The sequence below is a fragment of the Trematomus bernacchii genome, unplaced genomic scaffold (genome assembly GCF_902827165.1).
Source record: "Trematomus bernacchii unplaced genomic scaffold, fTreBer1.1, whole genome shotgun sequence".
Lineage (NCBI taxonomy): Eukaryota > Metazoa > Chordata > Actinopteri > Perciformes > Nototheniidae > Trematomus > Trematomus bernacchii.
This window is the reverse complement of record NW_022987727.1, coordinates 2836963-2857489: the sequence shown is the minus strand read 5'-3', so window position 1 is coordinate 2857489 and position 20527 is coordinate 2836963. Positions and strand designations below refer to the sequence as shown.

Below are 20527 nucleotides of genomic sequence, written 5' to 3'. Positions count from 1 at the left end.
CTTGGCAGGCATTAGTCTGCCTGAGGGTGTGGATCCTTCCTTCCTGGCAGCTCTTCCTGAGGACATACGCCGAGAGGTGCTGCAAAATCAGCTTGGCATCAGACCACCCGCTCGCCCTCCAGCTGCCACCACTCTGCCTTCCACTGCTCCACCTGTACTGGGAGGCCCAGGGGTCACAGAGGTCAGCCCTGAGTTCCTGGCGGCCTTGCCACCTGCCATCCAGGAGGAGGTGAGAGACTCTTTGCAGAAATTATTATAACATTACAGATGACAAAATTATTATTTTTAGACTTGCCAACTGTAGAAAAAATTTAAAACATCTTTTCCAAATAAATAAGTAACGGATAATCAGTTTTCTAAATAAGCATGTTGTTTGTTTTAGGTTCTTGCCCAGCAACGAGCAGAGCAGCAGCGCAGGGAGCTGGCCCAACAGCCTACACAGGGAGACACCCCTCTGGATCCTGTCACCTTCATCCAGACTCTGCCCTCAGAGCTCCGGCGAAGTGTCCTGGAGGACATGGAGGACAGCGTGTTGGCCGTCATGCCTCCGGACATCGCTGCTGAAGCAGCCGCTCTGCGTCGTGAACAAGAGGCACGCCAGAGGCAACTGATGCATGAGAGGCTGTTTGGCCATAGCTCATCTTCAGCCCTATCTGCCATCCTGCGCTCACCAGCCTTCACCAGCCGGCTAGGAAGCAATCGTGGCGTCCAGTACACCCGACTTGCTGTACAGAGAGGAGGCACATTTCAGATGGGGGGAGGAACAAACCACAGGTGAGAAAACTGTGATCCAGTTGCCTGACTTGAGAAATCATATTATTTGGCTTTTTTTGTCAATAAAAAGAAAAGTATATAGAATTTAGCATGATGGACTTGAACATGTCCTAGGTGGTTTTGATCAAATCCTGCTGCGCTTGTTGTGACGGGTGACAAAAACTAATATATGTTATCTCATTTTCTCAGACCATCCAGCTCCAGTGTGGACTCCTTGTTGCGTCTGCGTGGTCGGTTGCTGCTGGACCACGAGGCCCTGTCCTGCCTGCTGGTTTTGCTGTTTGTGGATGAACCGAAGCTCAACACAAGCCGCCTGCACCGTGTGCTCAGGAACCTCTGCTACCACTCTCAGACCCGGGGTTGGGTCATTCGCAGCCTGTTATCCATCCTCCAACGCAGCAGCGAGAGTGAGGTGTGTGTCGAGACCACACGTCTAGAAGACTCGCGTGGCAAGAGGGGTGCTCAGGTAGGCTGCGCAGGAAAAGGCTCTGCTACCTCCTCCCTATCCTCTTCATCCTCCTCTTCTTCTTCATCCTCATCTTCCTCCTTGGAGCTACTGAACAGGGTGGAGTCTCGCAGCTCCAGCCAGCTTTCCTGGCTTTCAGTTTCTATGGACGCAGCCTTGGGCTGCAGGACAAACATTTTCCAGATTCAGCGAGCATCCGGTAGGAAGCATGCTGACCGGCATTCAGCTGGGGGCTCTACAGGGTCTGGAACACTGGGAGCAGTGTCCGGCGCTGCCACAAGTGTCACGTGTGCTGGAGGTGGAGGTTCCACTGTCCACATCCACCCACAAGCTGCTCCAGTAGTCTGTCGACACGTGTTGGACACACTCATCCAGCTAGCCAAGGTGCGAATACACCTATCTTTATCTACATCAGAAACATCCTCTATTGTGCGTTTGAAAACAAATGTCATTGAGTTGTAATAATTGAAGTCTTTTTGTTTTGTCTGTGTCTGCAGGTGTTCCCCAGCCACTTCACCCAGCAGCGCTGTAAGGATCTGTCAACATCTTCTTCTGATCTAGACTCTCGTCTTTGCTCAATCACCTCAGTGGTTGCAGGTGGGGGCTCCAGGTCAGGGTCTCTAGGTAACCCGAGCTCCAATGCCTCAAACACCCAGAACTCATTTGGCACCAATGCCGCTACTCTCCAGTCTCTGGGAATCTCTACTGATTTCTGGGACCTGCTGGTCAAGCTGGACAACATGAATGTCAGCCGAAAGGGCAAAGCCTCTATGAAGACAGTGCCTCTGGGGGGCAGTGCAGAGGCTGAGGGGGCTCAGTTAAGCCTGGAGACCTCCCCACTAGGCCAGCTGATGAACATGCTGTCCCACCCCGTCATCAGACGGAGCTCCTTGCTCACTGAAAAGCTGCTACGTCTGCTCTCCCTCATATCCATTGCCCTGCCTGACAACAAGGCCACAGAGGTGCCTGCTGGACACCCCACCCCACAGGCTGCCATTCCCACGGCAACCAGCTCAGGAGTCACAGCCCCGGTCACAACACAGGGCGCTGTGTCCACCCTGCCCACTGTGGCAAGCTCAGGGGCCTCTGCGGGGGCGGGAGCCCAGGGTACATCCTCAGGGACAAGTCTGGCAGCCTCCCAGACATCCTTAACATCTATCTCTATCCCCACGTCCACTGGAATCACTTCTACAGGTACTGTTCATTTATTCCAAGATAAAAAGTCATCAGTTCATTCACCTATGTAACAGCAATTTCAGTAGAAAATAATCATGTGTACCTTTTTGGGCATTTTGCTAAAACAGGGAAACTGAGGATGCCTAGCTGTATTGTAGAGATTGACAACAAGCTGGCCTCCAGTGGACTGACAGAGAAACAGCTTCAGCTCTCTGTGGAGGTATGAGAAAAGTGTCATACATTTTAATTTCATGAAATATGTGTGAACTACCTTTAGCTCATGGGAAATGTAACTTTGCATTATCTTACATTATTACCTCTGGTGGTGCATGGTGCGCTACAATACATCACATCAATACAGCATCACAGTAAATATATAACAGATCAAGTTGCGAAAGAGAATGTTTGTTTTAAGGTATGGGTGGATGTGGCTTCTTTGAGATTTGAGGGGATGTTTAGAGTTCAGCCTTTTCTCCAGAACATTTGAACAGTTTGCAACCGGCTGCTTGAGATTGTCAGTATACAAAATGCTGGATGACTGACAGACTGTCTCCAGAGGTTTGTGTCTTGAAACAGTTGGACTGTGACACAAACCCACAGTTGTCCTTAGGAGTCTTTACAAAAAGTATTGACAAAAACCTATACACTGTTTTAATCACAAGCCCATTTTTCTTGCCGTGTTTCTTTCACCAAATGCATTTAATAAATAATCCCTTTTTAGAAAGTTTTTTTTTCTAATAACTGCTTTCCTCCTGCAAGGTGTTGACATCCCACTCGTGTTCAGAGGAGGGTCTGGAGGATGCTGCTAACATCCTGCTGCAGTTATCTAGAGGAGACGGTTCCACTAGAGACACGGTGCTCCGACTGCTGCTCAGTGGTGCAAGACACCTCGGATACACTCTTTGCAAACAGATCGGTCAGTGCTAGGCGACTACAACGATGGAGAATCTAATGCTGTCATTCAAGCAAATGTAATTGTCTTTGAACACTTTTTCCTTTTGTCTCTCAGGCACATTGCTGGCTGAACTTCGAGAATACAACTTGGAGCAGCAGAGACGGGCACAAGCTGATTCCCATTCCCCGGACGCCCCCCCTGAGGATACCTCTCTCACGGGCAGACTGAAGAACAAGATGACTAGCAGGTTAGCCATGATGGTTCTGGGCCCCCCAGTGACTTTAGGGTGTCAACACATTTGCAAGAGAGAATGTGGTATTCTGATTCTGTAATTAAATTAGCCTTAATGTTCCTGTAGGAAGTTATTGCATGAAAGTTAGTTTTCTACAAATACAATTTCCTTTACCTTGTTTGCGTTTGTTGGTTGGGGCACAGGTTTGACGGATCCGAGAGTGTGGTCATTGTGGCTGCACAAAAACGTACACTCGGGGGCCGTGAGCTACAGCTCCCCTGTATGAGCTCACTCACCTCCAAGACGTCCACACAGAAGTTCTTCTTGCGAGTGCTGCAGGTCATCATCCAGCTCCGCGAGGACACACGGCGCGCCAACAAGAAAGCCAAGCAAACCGGGCGACTAGGCAAGAAAATGTCCCACCCTTTCTCTTTTTGATGTCTTCTTACACTATCCTGATGAATGAAATGAAACACCCCTCCTCCCTCTCTAAACGTCCAGGTTCCACCAGTCTAGGCTCAGCCAGCAGCATCCAGGCGGCGGTGCGTCAGCTGGAGGCCGAGGCTGACGCCATCATCCAGATGGTGAGGGAGGGTCAGCGGGCCCGCCGGCTTCAACAGGCGCCCCCACCCACTGCATCTGTCGCCGCCGCTGCCGGATCCTCAGTGGTGGTCCCCCATGCCCCCACTGGTGCTGCCCCCCCTGCTGGCACGGCTGCTGCCACGGTTAGCATGGGCTGCACTGACAGCAGGCATACTTGTACTCACACACACCGCACACACTTACAGTAGTAAACAATGCACATTGATTACTTAATATGACCATCACAATTTTGCCGTTTCAAAATACTATGGTAATCATCAAGGTAAATGATATGAAAGGACCCTTAGACTCCAACATGCCTTTTGTCTAATCTGGCTTTGCCTGTACTGGCTTTTTGCGTTTCTGGAAAATGTTAAGCTTACCCATTAAATTAAATCCATCTTATTTAGAAGATAATGACAGTTTACCATCAGTATGTGGTATTGCACTGTGTCTGTAAACAACATTATGCACTGTGTAGTCACCATACAGCCTGCTATCTCAATTGGTATGCGTGGTAAGAACTGCTGCCATGATAAACATTGGACTAGTCACAGAGGGACAGATGTGCCAGTGACTGACTGAAACCTATATCAATATCTCTGCATCCACGTGTGAAATGGTTAAGAAATGAATGTGCTGCCTGCTCCAAACGGTTTGATCTGTTCTACTGATGATGTCTGTTTGCTGGCTGTCATGGCTTCATGCTTGCGGCCCCTCCCTCCTCAGTTCCAGTTCCCCTCCTCTCTAAGTGGATCACGGAATGTCATTATGCATGGCAATATCATCAAGATGGTTACTGTGAAAATGAAAAATGATAATCATTAAGACTTCCATGTTTTATGCCTGTTGCTCATTCTGTGTCTCTGCCTCTTTGGTCCTTCCTGGTTTGTTTCATGTAGTCTGAAGTGCAGTCAATGTCAGAAGCCCAGGCGGCCCAGAGAGATGAATCTCCCATGGATGTGGACCAGCCATCTCCTCTGGATCAGGACCCTGCACCTCTGGGTAGGACTCGATTGCAAACTGTTAAAGATTATTTAAAACGCCTTCTGATTTTGTTTTTGTCACAAACACAAACATCTAGTGAGAACACGGCATCTCCCCTGTTCTGATATGAACTCAAACCATTTTTTAGCCAAAGAAATGACAGCTCCAGTCAGTTCATGACAGCATAGCTGATGTAATGTCAATTTCATTTTCAGATGAGGATGGAAACAGCCAGTCAGAGGGTGAGGAGAGACTCCCAGACCTCCCGCTGCTCAGCGAGCAGCTGTTGTTGGATGAACTATGGGACATGCTCGGGGAGTGCCTGAAAGAGCTGGAGGAGTCCCATGACCAGCATGCCGTACTGGGTTAGTGGAATCCTTTTGAGAAATGCATTTCTTGATGCTGTTTTTTATTGATCAGAATTATTAAAGGAGCATGGTGCAAAGATTTGTCCCCCTAATTATGTTTTCTTTGTTTCTCCAGTCCTTCAGCCCGCTGTAGAGGCCTTCTTCCTCGTCCATGCAACGGAGCGAGAGAGCAAACCTCCAGTGAGGGACACCCGGGAGAGCCAGCTTTCTCACATCAAAGATGAGCCCCCACCACTGTCCCCAGCCCCCCTGACCCCTGCCACACCTTCATCCCTAGACCCATTCTTCTCCAGGGAACCATCCTCCATGCACATCTCTTCCAACCTGCCACCGGACACCCAGAAGTTCCTCCGCTTTGCTGGTGAGCCTGACGGATTGAATTGAGGAGAATGATACAGCTTGGTTCTGATTTGTTGTGAAGTGTCTAACAGGACCATTCTTCTTTCTTTTAGAAACTCACCGCACAGTGCTTAACCAGATCCTGCGCCAGTCGACAACTCACTTGGCTGATGGGCCTTTTGCAGTTCTGGTTGACTACATTCGCATCCTGGACTTTGACGTTAAGAGAAAGTAAGGGCGATTAACTCACACTTTAATCTCACACTGTCTAATGTACCGTTATTGTTTTTTCAAATCACTGACGAACTGTTTTTGTTCCTGCCAGGTACTTCCGGCAGGAGTTGGAGCGACTGGATGAAGGGCTGAGGAAGGAGGACATGGCTGTGCACGTGAGGAGAGATCACGTGTTTGAGGACTCCTACAGGGAGCTGCATCGCAAGAGCCCAGAGGACATGAAGAATAGGCTGTAAGGCTCCATATTCATTCCTTCACTTGCATGTCCTCTCAATTCTACACTACAACCAAATCATCCTCTGCTCCCTTTCCGTTCCAGGTACATTGTGTTTGAAGGGGAGGAGGGCCAGGATGCCGGCGGCCTGCTGAGAGAGTGGTACATGATCATCTCCCGGGAGATGTTCAACCCCATGTACGCTCTGTTCCGCACATCGCCAGGCGACCGTGTCACCTACACCATCAACCCCTCATCCCACTGCAATCCCAACCACCTCAGCTACTTCAAGTTTGTGGGTCGTGTGGTGGCCAAGGCAGTCTATGATAACCGGTTATTGGAGTGCTACTTCACCCGCAGCTTCTACAAACACATCCTGGGCAAGAGTGTCAGGTATTGTAGCTAATGTTACAGCCAAGTCACCTAATTTTTAAAGATGTGTTCCAACAAACTATGCCTTATGATTGCAATATGTAGTAGTATTTTCTCTTGAATATGTGTCTGTTATAAATGTATTTCTTTGGTCTTACCAGGTACACGGACATGGAGAGCGAGGACTACCCATTCTTCCAGGGCTTGGTGTACTTGTTGGAGAATAATGTGTCAACGCTGGGCTACGAGCTGACATTCAGCACAGAGGTTGGTGTCTTCTATTCTCTTAAATGTTTCAATTAGCTTCAAGTGCAACATTGATTTATCACGCTGTCTCCTTAACTGTTGAAATTTGGATTTGGCCTCAAGGGTTTGAATCCCAAATGCTTTATGCTCTCTTAAAATAAGTGCTGCGAAAGTGTAATTTGCAATCTGATGGCCTTAAAATATTGTTAATGGATACCATCTGTGGCTCGTAGTAAAATGTTAAGCTGAAACCAGTGATACTGAAAGCCTGCATGTGCTCTGTGTGTGTGTAGGTCCAGGAGTTTGGAGTGTGTGAAGTGAGAGACCTCAAGCCAAATGGAGCCAATATCCTGGTCACAGAGGAAAACAAAAAGGAGTATGTGCACCTGGTCTGCCAGATGAAGATGACAGGTAAGAGTGTGATTCTATTACCTAATACTTTATTAGCAGTAGAGCTGTAACAATACAGGGGATTACTGACAAAAACAACTATTTAATGCAATATCTTTTAATCAGCATCTGTTATTTTTGATGTTCAGGCGTTGATGATTCTCAGTAGTGCACAAAGAAAGCACTAGGTGGCAGCACTCTTAAATGTTGAACTGATCAATATGCAGCAGAGGCTAAAAGTGTCTCTCTCTGCAAGATGGCTGAATTATCATAAGCAGCACCCTCCAGCTGCTCGTTTGCATTATTCAGTAAAGCTTTCAATTTCCAGATGTTTCATTGAAAAACAATAACCACCAACTTAATTGATAGAATAACGTTAGTTATGTGCTTAATGAAGAATATACTTCACTTGTTTTCTAGGTGCGATCCGCAAGCAGCTGGCAGCGTTCCTCGAGGGATTCTACGAGATCATCCCCAAGAGGCTGATCTCCATCTTCACCGAGCAGGAGCTGGAGCTGCTCATCTCCGGCCTGCCCACTATTGACATCGACGACCTGAAGGCCAACACTGAATATCACAAATACCAGGCCAGCTCCATCCAGGTACGGATGAGTAAACGAGTGTACAACATTATTATTTAAATATTTTCCAATACATTTCCAGATTTCTGCACATCACCTCTAGCTCAGTACAACTGATAGTCAGATTTTATTTGTGGAGAATTTCCCTCAAAATGTTATTGTTTTCCCTTAGATCCAGTGGTTCTGGAGGGCCTTGCGCTCCTTTGACCAGGCAGACCGGGCTAAGTTCCTACAGTTTGTCACCGGCACGTCCAAGGTTCCCCTTCAGGGCTTCACTGCTCTGGAGGGCATGAACGGCATCCAGAAGTTCCAGATCCACCGCGACGACCGCTCCACCGACCGCCTGCCATCCGCTCACACCTGGTAAACACTGCAATATTGCAAAGCATGCATCATTTGAACTATGTTGTAAAAATGTCTATTGTGAAACTAACTTTAATTGTTTCCATTTTTTCCGCTCAGCTTCAACCAGCTGGACCTCCCAGCCTATGAGAGCTACGAGAAGCTGAGGCACATGCTGCTGTTGGCCATTCAGGAATGCTCAGAGGGATTCGGACTGGCTTAAATATGAGACTCTTAATACACACAGACATGCATACAAACACTTGATTTAGATTTGCCTACTCCTGACACATTCACACTGATAACCTTTGAATGCACACACACATACACACACCACACCTCATACACACACTATCATAGAGCTTACTGGATTTCTTGTTGACCGGCCTAAACTTACTGGTTTCTATTCCATATTAAACAGATAAAACCAGCAAGTGAAATGGACTGATTGACATTGCGTACAACACAGAGAGCCTCATGTTGACACAGTTGTGTCTCCCTTCCCAATTAAATGGTGAATGCAAGAGCGGATTCAGAGGATAAAACATGGACTAATATAAGAGACGTTTTCTTCATATAGTTTGAGTTCTCTGTACAAAAGGTTTGGGAGTTTATTATGTTTAATCTTTTTTGTTCTCTGGTTGTGTAAAAAGAAAAAAAGAGAATGTTGTTTGAACAGGATGGTTATAAAACCTTTGGGGAAAAAATGTTGGTGGTTTCTTGTTGCAAATTTGTGCCCTCACAAGCCTTGGCGCTGGGGAACATTTGTATCTGGGGTATATGAACAACTTCAGAAGTTTGAGATATTCACAAAAATGCACTTTTCAAAAGTTTTGTGGCATTTTTATGGAAGGATGGTACAAAAATGAAGAGAAGACCTGAAGAAGATATAAAAAAAAAAAAAAAAAATAAAAAAAAAACATTAACCAGAAATCTAGAGTATTTTTGGCTATTAAATCGCTGACCCAGCCTTGAGCCTTTGAATCAGAGTGGAATAACTACATGAATAAATGCATAAAATTGCGTCCATTGTCTCTTTTAACAGTGTTATAATCATTACTTGCAGCGCTTCCATTTCATCAAAATTGAATGTTAATTCTGTGTGGAACCACACCACAGTTTCAATAGAAATATTTGTCAACTTGAAGTGTAATGATTATCAAGAGAGATCCCAATGATTCTGCGACAACTTTAATCAATCCAAGTTTAAACTGACATTGATTCCTGCAGGGGGGGGGGGGGGAAATGGTCCCTCATAACGAAATCGATCAAGTTCAGTAACATCATGAGTTATGACTGATACCATCCTGGAGCCCATTTATCATGCACTGCCCCAAGACTATAGGGTTAAACAATCAGGAGCAGAAGAGGAGCTCATTCCAGTAGTGCTGTCATTTCCCTGCTGACACTGCTAACTAAGCCCTCCAGTCTAACAGTTGTCTGTACCCTTCATTATGGCACACAGTGTCCCTTTGCTGAATCATGATGACTGACAGAGGATGACAGACTTATATTTCTAGTCATGATGGGGCCAAAAGTGTATTTGACTCGGGGTGTTCATGCCACACATCTTGGATGGCAAGTGACCTTTTTCCCAGCAGACATGTCCGCTGTACTAGCACAGGGGAACTAGTTCAGAATGACAGCATGCCATTTTGGTGAGCAAGTTCCAGGGTCCTGGTTTTGCACATCAATTTGTTTCACCTTTGGTTTTTCTGCTATGACAAGTCAACATTTCCGCAGTGATTAAGATATTTCACCTTGTTTCACCAGACAAGGACTACAAATAAAGGTGTGATATATCTCCATTTCCAGATTTGAATCCAAAGGACCAAAAGCTCTAGTATCAGGTTCTACCTGCTTGTAAATCTTTCACGGTCTGTTTTTATTTCTTCCCAAGTTCTTCCTACTTATTAGTTGGCTAATTTAAAAGTATTCCTTAAACCTTCTCTTGAACTTACATTAACTTTCACTGAGTCTGAATTTAAGAACGGAAGTAATTTTACATTTTATTTTGTATTCTATTTCAATATTAGGCAATTTATACGTCCGACCAACAAACACAATTTGTAGAAGCGGGAGGGCAGAAAGCATAGCTTATACAGAAGTAGCCCTCCCGTTAGTCATCCAGTTGCAGGAAAAAGATAAATCGGTAATTAAATACGCACTCAAATGTCAATTAATGTCTTGGGTTTTTTTAAACCAGGGATTTAAAACGGATTATATTCTTTACTATTTGTAGCCACAATACCCAGCTACTTCTGTTAGTTTGTCCTCTGGGTTTCCTTCCCTGAGTTTGGCTCTTTGCTCCTCGACTAAAGGCATGTCTGCAGTTTGCACCTGTCAGTCCCTGGTCTTCTCTCAATCTTCCCCTGTGTTTCCATCTTTTACCTGCTCTTCCGTGGTGAATTTGTTCCACTTGGAGGCCCTGTGCAACAGTGGAAATGGAATCCACCACCACTGCAGGTGCTCCTCTGACCCTCCCCCACCCAACCTAAAAACCCTCACACTGGTTTCAGAATGGGAAGCGTCCATGTCTGATTTGGTGCTTGCTGAGGCGTGATAAATGAAATTACAGTGCTGTCATGCAGAGATTTTAGATCCCACAGTAAGCCCTGTTTACAGTACATTTGCTAGCAATGTTTGCCCCCCCCCCTCCCTTTAACCCCCTTTGTGTATGAAGCAGCACAGATGCAATTTTCTGTTGGCCACGCTTGATTTACATATTCTGTAAGCATCTGTTGCTTTTTGGATGCTTTGATTTGCAATTAAAGACGGAAATAATGAAGTCATTCAGGGAGTTTGGCTGGGAAAAAGATTTCACAATACATTTCCTCACTAATGGGTTAACTTTCTGCTACTCGGGGGATTTCCTGTCAAAAAACATTCTGTTGCAACTTTTACTGAATATATTTCCTGTAGCTGTCAGTTAGAGATGGAGATATCCGTGGTGCTGCCAGAGGAGCTGTTGCAGTGCACCGTGCCGGCCCCTCCACTGGGGGGGGGATCATCAGACTGCTCAGAGTGAACAGGATGTTCCTTGTCACGCTTTCTCCATGTCACTGCATTCTGGTTTCCAGCTAAATCACACTCGTGTTTTTCCATTTCATGCTCTGGGGGAAATTTGGGGATCACTGTTATAAGAATTGAAATCATTCGGATGGTTGAGGACACTGATGCCTTGAGCCTGCATGTTAGTAATCATGTGACAAATTCAGAATATGTCACACTATGGTGCCTTAGCTTTGTCATACTACAAGATAAGATAATATATGGCAAAATGAATTGCTTAAAAGGTTGAGAAAATCAACTGGAGAGTGTGGCAACGACGTGTTGGTAAACTGAGTGCCCGTAAAACAGCAGTCCGTCCTCATCAGTGATAGTGGAGCTGGGGAGGAAATGAAGGCCAGTGGAGTTGATTAATAATGACTTCTTTGTATATGAGCCAGCTTCCAGCCTAATACATTTTACTGCTGCTGTCTCTGAAATAAATCAAAACATTGCTCCCAGAGAGAAATAATAAAAAGCTTCTTTAGCAAAGAGCCCAAACGGGCATGGGGACAGAATGAGTTCATTAGAGTAATTGGTTTAATGTTTCTAATTAGCTAGAGAGATATTTATACTGAATGAAATTGATCATAGTGCTTAACCCTTTTTTTGCAGAATTCATCATCCACTTCTGCTCCTTCTCAGTTTCTTTATCCTCAGAATCCCTTGGAGGGGAAAGGTGAGAATTGCAGAGGGAACCAGTTGCTATTTACAGGGTGTGATCACCACTCTGACAGCCTGCTATTGTTTCTTCCCATTAGCACATGGGGGTTTATTCAGAATAGATGTTCCAAATCTAACGCTTCCCTGTGGCAACTTGATAATCACACTCTGTTTGCATGTTGTGCTTTGTCACATTTCTTTGCAAAGTCTTGCAGTAAATGTTGTGAACCCTGTGCTCCTAATGCAGAACACTTGATAAATGAAGGTGGACAGGAGCAGCTCTCCGTTTTGACAGCAGTGGGGCGTGTTGGGGAGGGTGTTATGTTCTGTTGTGAATTATGTCGGGTTTGTCATCGCCTCCTGATAAGGCTGCTATCTCTGCTCTGCCTGCGAGGACCAGGATGAGAGCGGCAGAACAAACTGAAAAGACACATATTTTGCCTTCACATTCTTTCAAGTACTGGTATTTGTGTGCATTGGTGTGCGTTTTGCCCTTCAGGAGAAGAGTGGAGAGTCAGCTGTAGGAAAAGTTGTCTCAGGTGGGTGCATGTAGGCTGGCCTTTGGTCACTGCCACATGTGCAGAGACCGCTTAGTCCAGACCCAAACCAGTAGTGAAAGTCTGTCTACTGTAAAGGTCATAGTCTCTTGATTACTTCTGAGCTTCCAAGCATCTCTGTTCCCTATATATTTACCACAATGCATCTGTAACCCCCTCCACTTCCCCTCCCATCAGTGGCACAGCAGTGGGCACCGAAGCCAAGCCAGTGCAAGATCATTCAGCCCCGTCATATTGCAGATCATCTAATGCGGTCAACTGCTGAAGGTTATCTTTGGGGAAGTAATATTGTTGAGCCCCTGAGGGAGATGTAATAATGCATGAGGCAATAACTGCAGTGGGGATTTGATGGCAGCATCTGAATGGAACCGCTTATGGATCTGTAAATATAGCAATGGGAATCCTCACAGTGCTCTTCTCTTGGTGGCCTTTTCATGGCTACCTCACTAATAGAAAATGCTACTCATGGGATGATGCAAGTGTATTATAATACGAGGTATGGGACAGCAAAGGGTCATTTATAGAACAAATCCTTGAAGAGAAGTGAACTAGTTAGTAGCACAGCCACTGAATGCTTGGTAACAAAATCTATGCAAAACCATATTTGAATATCAATGATGACATTTTGAGTATGTGTAATCTGCAAATTGCCATTTCCCCTCCGCCTGAATGCCAACACTTTGATCCTCCGACAACAACAACAGTTTATCTTTGATGATGCTCTAACCTTTGGCGTACCACTGCACATTTGGCCTGAGGCTGACTCATTGCTATTTACATGCAGTTAACATGCTTAATGAGATGTGTTCTGGTGAGTGAAGTGCTGGTCATATCTGGCAGCCGGGCCACTAAGCATGGCAGGAAACTAAATCAGAGTCATTTCCCTTCAATTAGCGAGTGATTAACGGCAGGTCAGAGACGGCTGGCTGACCTTCTGGCCACTAATGACTTTACCCGGATCAATGGATCTCCAATCGCCCGCCACATCAACAACCGTGCAGTCAGGGTAACAGACCCTGTAGGAGCAGAGGGTTGTTGAATCCACCTTTAACCAACCACTTCTCACTTATGCTCTGTCGTTGGCCTGTCGCTTCTATTTTACTTTGTGGCTCCAAGCACTTCCTCCATACTTAAGATGTTCGTAATTTAATCTTTGTTTACTGCGAAATGTTCCTCACCATTTCTCAGAACTAGCAGACCTCTGGACTTGTGATAATCAATTTTAATGTTATTTTTATATCCCCAATTCATAACAGAGGTTATCTCAGGGCACCTTTTATATAGAGCAGATCCATTTGTACTCCTAATGGGATTATTTACAGTGACTAACAATAGCAGTAAAAGAAGTGTTACTAATACCATTAATGTTCAGCCATTATTGATTTGATTATTGACGCCTATAGTTTTCTATACTGTACTGTGAGATATATCTCAGTGTCTTCTGTAAAAAGTGTTAATGTTGTCCCTTTCAACCTCCAGATGGTGGAATAATTAGGCAGGTCTTGGATCGATGTCAAGACTCTAAAGTCAAACATTTGATAGCACTCCTCTGTTAGGGAGGGATTTGTTTGTATAAATTGTTGGATAAAACATTTAAGAGATAGGTGGACTAAATTACTAATCTATTATTGTATTCCTTATTTGTTTAAGTCTCTGCATTTCAAGTCGAAATAGAGATGTTCTTCCTCTGACTGTGTTTATGTGTTTATTCCTGTGTTCAAAATGCATCCTTTCAATGAATACACTTTTCTGCTCCTTTTCTTTGTGACTGTTTATTCCAGATAGCTCATGTTTTTTACCCAATTTTTGGGCTAAAACGTTACTCCTCATTGATTCATCATAAATTAGGAGTCCTCCTCGACCATCTGTGTCCCCTCAGCTCTCTCCCTCTTTCAGATTTTCCATCTGCTCAAAGTTCACATTTCTTTAATGTTTCAATATACACAGTGAACATAGTTTCTATTTTGTCTCATGCACATGTCATAAACACCAAAAGCCCTCATACTGCACATTAATACATTATATTTAATATGGCAGGGCACATTTATTTATATAGCATGTTTCATCCCCAAAGACAACACACATGCTCTACAGGGTGAGCACACAAAAGTACAAAGAGTAAAACAATAACTGTAGAATAAAAAAAAAAATGGAAGCACACAGAATACAAACAATAAAATAAAGAAAAATGCATTAGAAATAATGGTTAACATGTGGGTGTTTAGCTATATCTGAAAGAAGTCAGCAATGTCTCAAGTCTTAGCTCTTATGTAAATGTGTTCCACATTAAAGCAACTGTAGACGCTAGAGGCAGCTTCAACATGTTTAGTTTTCACAAGTAGAAATATTTGATGAATAAGAACAATAATGTTATATATGCATCCATCCATTATGTACATACACTTATGCACATTGCTTATGTATTAAACATACAAAATAAACATTTTATTCATGTCTTTATGTAATCCTGTCAGCTATAGTTGTTATTCCTCCACAGCTGCGTCTGTGTCTATTTTAAAGCTGACCTAAAGAGGTTCCCCTCCTTCACCCTTTTTGACCTTTTCCTCCGTGTCTTGTTGAGTCTATTTTTATATAACATTAGAACAGGGGTTTCAAACTCAAGGCCCGGGGGCCAAATCCGGCCCGTGACTTCATTTTCTGTGGCCCCACAAGAGCTTGCAAAGAATATGATATGTTTATTATACGGTTACATGATGATTTACAGAAGCACCTTGCCCATAAACTACATGTCCCGTAATGCATCTCAGAATTAGACTTTTTTTCTTCTAAATGTTACTTTATTTTTAAATGTCACTTCCTTTTTTTTTAATGTCACTTCTGTTTTTGACTTTTTTTCCAGCTTTTCTTTTTAAATCATTTTGTGACATTCTCACTGAAGAGACTTGCAATTATTTGCCCCAGACTTCTGCTTTCAGACGTAGTTAATTATGAAGTTATTACCCTATCAGATAATAATCCAATACAGAGGCAATAATGTAATATAATACATTATTTTATATATATATTTATATATAAGTTACAACCGGCCCTTTGAGTGCAGCCATAATGCTGATGTGGCCTGCGATTAAATTGAGTTTGACACCCCTGCATTAGAAAGACTGATTCTTATTATTACATTATAAGCTTATTGTGCTCATTTATGTGGCTGTGACTTTGGAATAAATAGACTCAATCACCCCCCCCAAGTTTTTATGGGGAGGACAGGAACGAAGGGAAAAGTTACATGAGAAAGTGTTTAGCTTGCAATATTGAAAGTAGCAAGGTCGAGTGCAGAGACTGAGAGAACACAAAGAGGTAGTCAGAACAGCACATCGCACCGGCCTTGACTTTGTATGGGAGCCGCGCTAGGAAGCTACATTATGGTTTTCCGCTATATCTGAAGAAACGTTAGAGAAAACAAATTACGGATGATAGAGACAGAGTAGGGAGGGACTTCGCCAGCCGGCCGAATGATGATTGGAGGATTGTGTTGCCAAGAGACTCTATCTGAGTCTGTGCACCAACCAAAGAGAACCAAGTCTAAACCGCGCTATCTCTTCATCTAGTCTTGACCAATCATAAATGTACGGGCAACGCCCTGTGTAATAAAATGTATTGTCGCACGAGGTTCGAGGCACTTTACGGATTTGGGGGTTACAGATTACAGCTTTGCTGCCTGTGATTCCCAAGACGTGATGAGTCCTTGGCCAAGTAATATCTTTTGCTCTCTTTACAATAAATAGTTAAACTTAGAAGTTGTCTGTCTTTTCTGGAATTCTGAACCCAACAGTCTCTAAACAGCCTGATTTGTAAGGACTGAAGGACCTGGAGATCATGTTTTCCTTAGATATCCAATGAATAATGTTTCCCTAACACTGACTTTGGACCCCCCTGTGGCCCCCCTGAAAAAAAGAAAAAGTTTATGATTAAACGATTTCTTGGCTGACGGAATAGGCGGAACTAACGCTATTTGTCATTCTAGTCGGACCCAGAGCGTAAAAACTGTAACTATAAGTATCTGAAATAAATATGTGTAGGCATACTGAAACAAATACCAATAGGCCTAACTGTATTGCATTGTTTTCTTATGCGCAATTACTTCATACTGTCTCTGTCTTTTTCGTCCTGCATTTATTGTGCCCCCCCAGAAAATAACTGGCCCCAGCCTGGCCCCCCCAGTCAAATTGGTCTAGAACCGCCACTGACCTTTCTCCACCACACGCAGAATCTCCCTTTCTGCTCTCCATCTCCTCTCCCTTTCCCGCCACACCCACACTGCAGCCATTTACCATATTGCTCCTGTCTCCTGGCTTTTTAGGCTGATTGACTTTTTTCTCTCTCCCTCTCTCTGTTTCCTTTGCTGACTGCATCTGTTTTTTCCTGCAGCTCCAGACTTTTAAGTTGTTCATTCATAGTCTTCCCTCCCTCTCTCTCTCCACTCTTCCCCCCTCGTATATCACTCCATCTCTCCCGCCAGTCTGCCAGCTGACTGACTCACGGTCTGGTCGGGGGGTAAAGAAAATGAGCAAAGAGCTTTTCCAAGGGCAGTAAGGAGGAGTGTCTCTCAGATGAATGGTTCACAGTGAAGGCCCGGGCAGCTGAGGTAAATGTCTCGTCAGATAACTTTATCCTACATGTTCAGAGGTCACACGGCGAGCTGTTTGAGTTTCGCTTTACCGGGAAACTGTCTAAGATTTGGAGGTGAAACAAACAGAAAGAGACAGGACACATTATCGCTATTGATCGGTCTGAGTGAGATTTCCTTCAAGCTTGACGCTAATGTTCCTCCATCTTCCACTTGCAACTTCCATCTTAATATTACAGTGCTGGTTTATGTTGTAATTGCTTGGTCTAAACCAGGGGTGTCAAACTCAATTTAATCGCGGGCCACATCAGCATTATGGCTGCACTCAAAGGGCCGGTTGTAACTTTAAGACTATATAAAAATACATATATAAATATATATATATATAATAATGTATTATATTACATTATTGCCTCTGCATTGGATTATTATCAGATAGGGTAATAACTTCATAATTAACTACGTCTGAAAGCAGAAGTCTGGGGCAAATAATTGCAAGTCTCTTCAGTGAGAATGACACAAAATGTTTTAAAAAGAAAAACCAAATTCTGGAAAAAAAGTCAAAATCAAAAAAAGAAGTGACATTTAAAAAAAGGAAGTGACATTTAAAAAAAAATGAGGTGACATGCGGTGCGGTGCCCCCACAAATAGAATCAAATGATGTGGGAAACACTGATCAAATTCTGAGAAAAAAGTCAAATTCTGAGAAACAAGTCTAATTTGAGATGCATTGTGGGACATGTAGTTTATGGGCAACGTGCTTCTGTAAATCATCATGTAACCGTATAATAAACATATAATATTCTTTGCAACCTCTTGTGGGGCCACAGAAAATCAAGTCGCGGGCCGGATTTGGCCCCCGGGCCTTGAGTGTGACACCCCTGGTCTATGCAGACCAATAAACAACTACTCAGACAGTGGTTCAGACTCTTAGGTCCTGAACACTTCCTGTTGATAAAGAAGAATCCAGTTTCGTCACAGAAAAATCCCCTCTATGTTGTCTTAGTTAGTATTAAGCAACCAGCCTAGCAAGACAGAAACAACGTATAAGTGCAGTGTTGAAACCTTTACCTCCTTTACTTCTGAAATAGCAAACAATTATAACTTGGTAAATAAAAATAGCCACAAAAAAGTTCACCTACAAAAATCCATTACTAGTTATATTTTGATTATTCATCCAGAAAAAACTCTACCTAAGTCTTTTCTCTTCAGAGAGAACAGTAAATCAACCCGTTTTTATCTGTTGCTTAAAATCATATTATGCTCTTTCTACATTAACTAGTTCTATACTTCCCAACACAAATTGAAAAAACACCACCTTTTTCTTCTTTACATTCTCTTTAGGGACTGCCTGAAATATATTACAAAACTAACTTACAAGTCTAACGGCTTTAATGTTAAGACAACAGCTTGTGATTCTAGATGAACCTCTTATTGTCATGTCCCTCCATGTTGTTCTCCGTCCTACATTAGTTTGTGTCTCCGTCCTGGCAGCCATCCAGCCACACTTCTGACCCTGAACTTTCAGCCGTTCTTCAGCCGTCGTGCCTCTCCTGAGGATAATGGCTAAACCGGCTTCATCAATCATTACCACCATGTTGGCTGCTCCCTTGGCAGCTTTGGTCTGCATGCCTGGCATATCCTCTGGCACCAGCGGCAGATGGGCACGCTGGCACCTGCAGGTTGGAGAAGCACAAAGAAAACTACAGCAAATCTGTGGGAAAAGACTGGACATTGTGCTGACCCAATTACCTGAATTGTGGTGAGTACTTTTTTAAAATCTTCTTTAGGAACAAGTTTGGATTGAGTGATTATTTGTCCATTGGTCATGTGTTTCTCACCTCGACCTTCTTTCGACCTTCCTTTCTCTTATTTCAGGCACAAAGGAAAATTCATTTGTATGTCAGTGTTGGTGTCTCTTGGAGGGATTGGCGCTGCCCAGTCTACAACACAGTGAGTATGTTGTAATTAAACTTAAGTGCATTTTTAAAGTACACAGTGAAAAAAAAGGCACATAAAATTATATTCAAAAAACAATTAAATTATTAAAATAAAAGACTCTACAGCCATGATAGTGGCTCTGTAATGCTATACTTAATCAAAATAAGAAATACATTCTAATGTCATCATGCTCAAAATGAGAGGTAGAGCCAAACTGGCTGAGAGCATCATTACTTTGGCAGGTCTTTTGGCATAAACCAACATCTTAACTTAAATTTGAACCCATGAAAAATAAATCATCACCAAAAGTGAATTGATCCTAAGGGGAAGATTTTGTGAAAATGTATCTCATAACTGTCGAGACATTTCACTCAAAACCGTAAATGTGAACAGATTACCAATGTCCGTAGGATTTATCTTTAAACTGAATTCATCTTCACAATCCTTTCAAGGAGCAACACATTCGGCTGAATAACAGAAAACATATTGCACAGAAACACAGAAAACAAGCAATCATGTAATCCGAACAACAACAACAACAACTGCAGTTTGTTTTTATTGTATTTGCAGTTTTTATTTCTTTTAGTAGTTCCTCAATCTCGCAGAATATCATTTTTTATATGTTGCTTTCCTTTTTCTACATGGTCATTCACAAATCTAAAAGAACAATAAATACAGTATAGATAATCTATTATAGTAGAAATATGTTAAGTAGAAAAGAGTAATGTTTTATTATTTGAAATACATTGTATGTCAAAGTCCTCCAAACAGAGAGGGATAAACTCACTCGTCTGCAGGCAGCGATGGGAAGAGCTCAGTGAGAGGCTGGATTTTGGCTGAGAGCGTAGAATTGAAAAGAGTAATTGTTCAGATGATCTAAACGTTTTTGGAGGTTGAAAAATGGACTTGGAATTTTTTTTGTCGGGTGCCAGTCTATTCATTGCTATAAAAGCAAGATAAAAAAACTCTCACTTTTGTATAGCTGGATTTGGATGAGCTGCAGGGGAAATAAGGCCAACAGCCTGACACATCAACAATACACATTCATCAAGATGCAAAGAGGTAAAACCACGTAAACAAAACCTGTGTAGATCTCTATCACCGTGTGTGCTGGATCACTGATGTGCGTTGACATTTATCTCCGCACAACAGCAAACACAGTTACTCAGCCCTTTATTACCCTGAAATCATCTCTGCATCTCGTCGACCCCGCCCCCCCCCAGACTCAGACAAGAGGCGGCAGTAATTTCTGACACATTTTTATTCAACAGGGTTACGTAACATTCATCCCAGTCATGCCTTTGATTACACTGTAATGAACTGGAGCCCAGTCCCTGTGTTAACGGCAGAATACATTAAAAAAGCTTATGGAAGACGAGCCCAGTGGAGCGTAGAGATTACCAACACAAAACCTCCTACGGTCATTATTTCACCTTTGTAGTTTATTAGCTCCTGGATTGGTGCAGTAGGAGAAGGGAGGAGAAATGTTGGGGGGCCATAGGCTATGTGCTTTATGCTAATTTACTGTATGCAAT

At 43.4% G+C, this 20527-nt stretch overlaps 1 protein-coding gene across 12 annotated transcripts in view; it reads left to right on the top strand.

Annotated features, from left to right (window-relative positions):
* huwe1 (HECT, UBA and WWE domain containing E3 ubiquitin protein ligase 1) overlaps window positions 1-9221 on the top strand; it is a 35722-nt gene extending 26501 nt beyond the window's left edge. For 10 of the 12 annotated variants that reach the window (XM_034144610.1, XM_034144615.1, XM_034144612.1 and 7 more), the window contains 20 exons: window positions 9-229; window positions 383-774; window positions 964-1624; window positions 1738-2434; window positions 2545-2636; window positions 3176-3332; window positions 3426-3558; window positions 3735-3949; window positions 4045-4268; window positions 5028-5130; window positions 5328-5477; window positions 5596-5841; window positions 5933-6050; window positions 6145-6285; window positions 6373-6660; window positions 6801-6906; window positions 7179-7296; window positions 7696-7877; window positions 8029-8219; window positions 8319-9221. In XM_034144610.1, coding sequence (XP_034000501.1) covers window positions 9-229; window positions 383-774; window positions 964-1624; window positions 1738-2434; window positions 2545-2636; window positions 3176-3332; window positions 3426-3558; window positions 3735-3949; window positions 4045-4268; window positions 5028-5130; window positions 5328-5477; window positions 5596-5841; window positions 5933-6050; window positions 6145-6285; window positions 6373-6660; window positions 6801-6906; window positions 7179-7296; window positions 7696-7877; window positions 8029-8219; window positions 8319-8421 — 4538 coding nt within the window. In that variant the 3' untranslated portion in view covers window positions 8422-9221. The remainder of the gene's footprint in view (window positions 1-8; window positions 230-382; window positions 775-963; window positions 1625-1737; window positions 2435-2544; window positions 2637-3175; window positions 3333-3425; window positions 3559-3734; window positions 3950-4044; window positions 4269-5027; window positions 5131-5327; window positions 5478-5595; window positions 5842-5932; window positions 6051-6144; window positions 6286-6372; window positions 6661-6800; window positions 6907-7178; window positions 7297-7695; window positions 7878-8028; window positions 8220-8318) is intronic. The other 2 variants (XM_034144617.1, XM_034144611.1) reach the window with 1 other exon arrangement.
* The last annotated feature ends 11306 nt before the right edge of the window (window positions 9222-20527 follow it).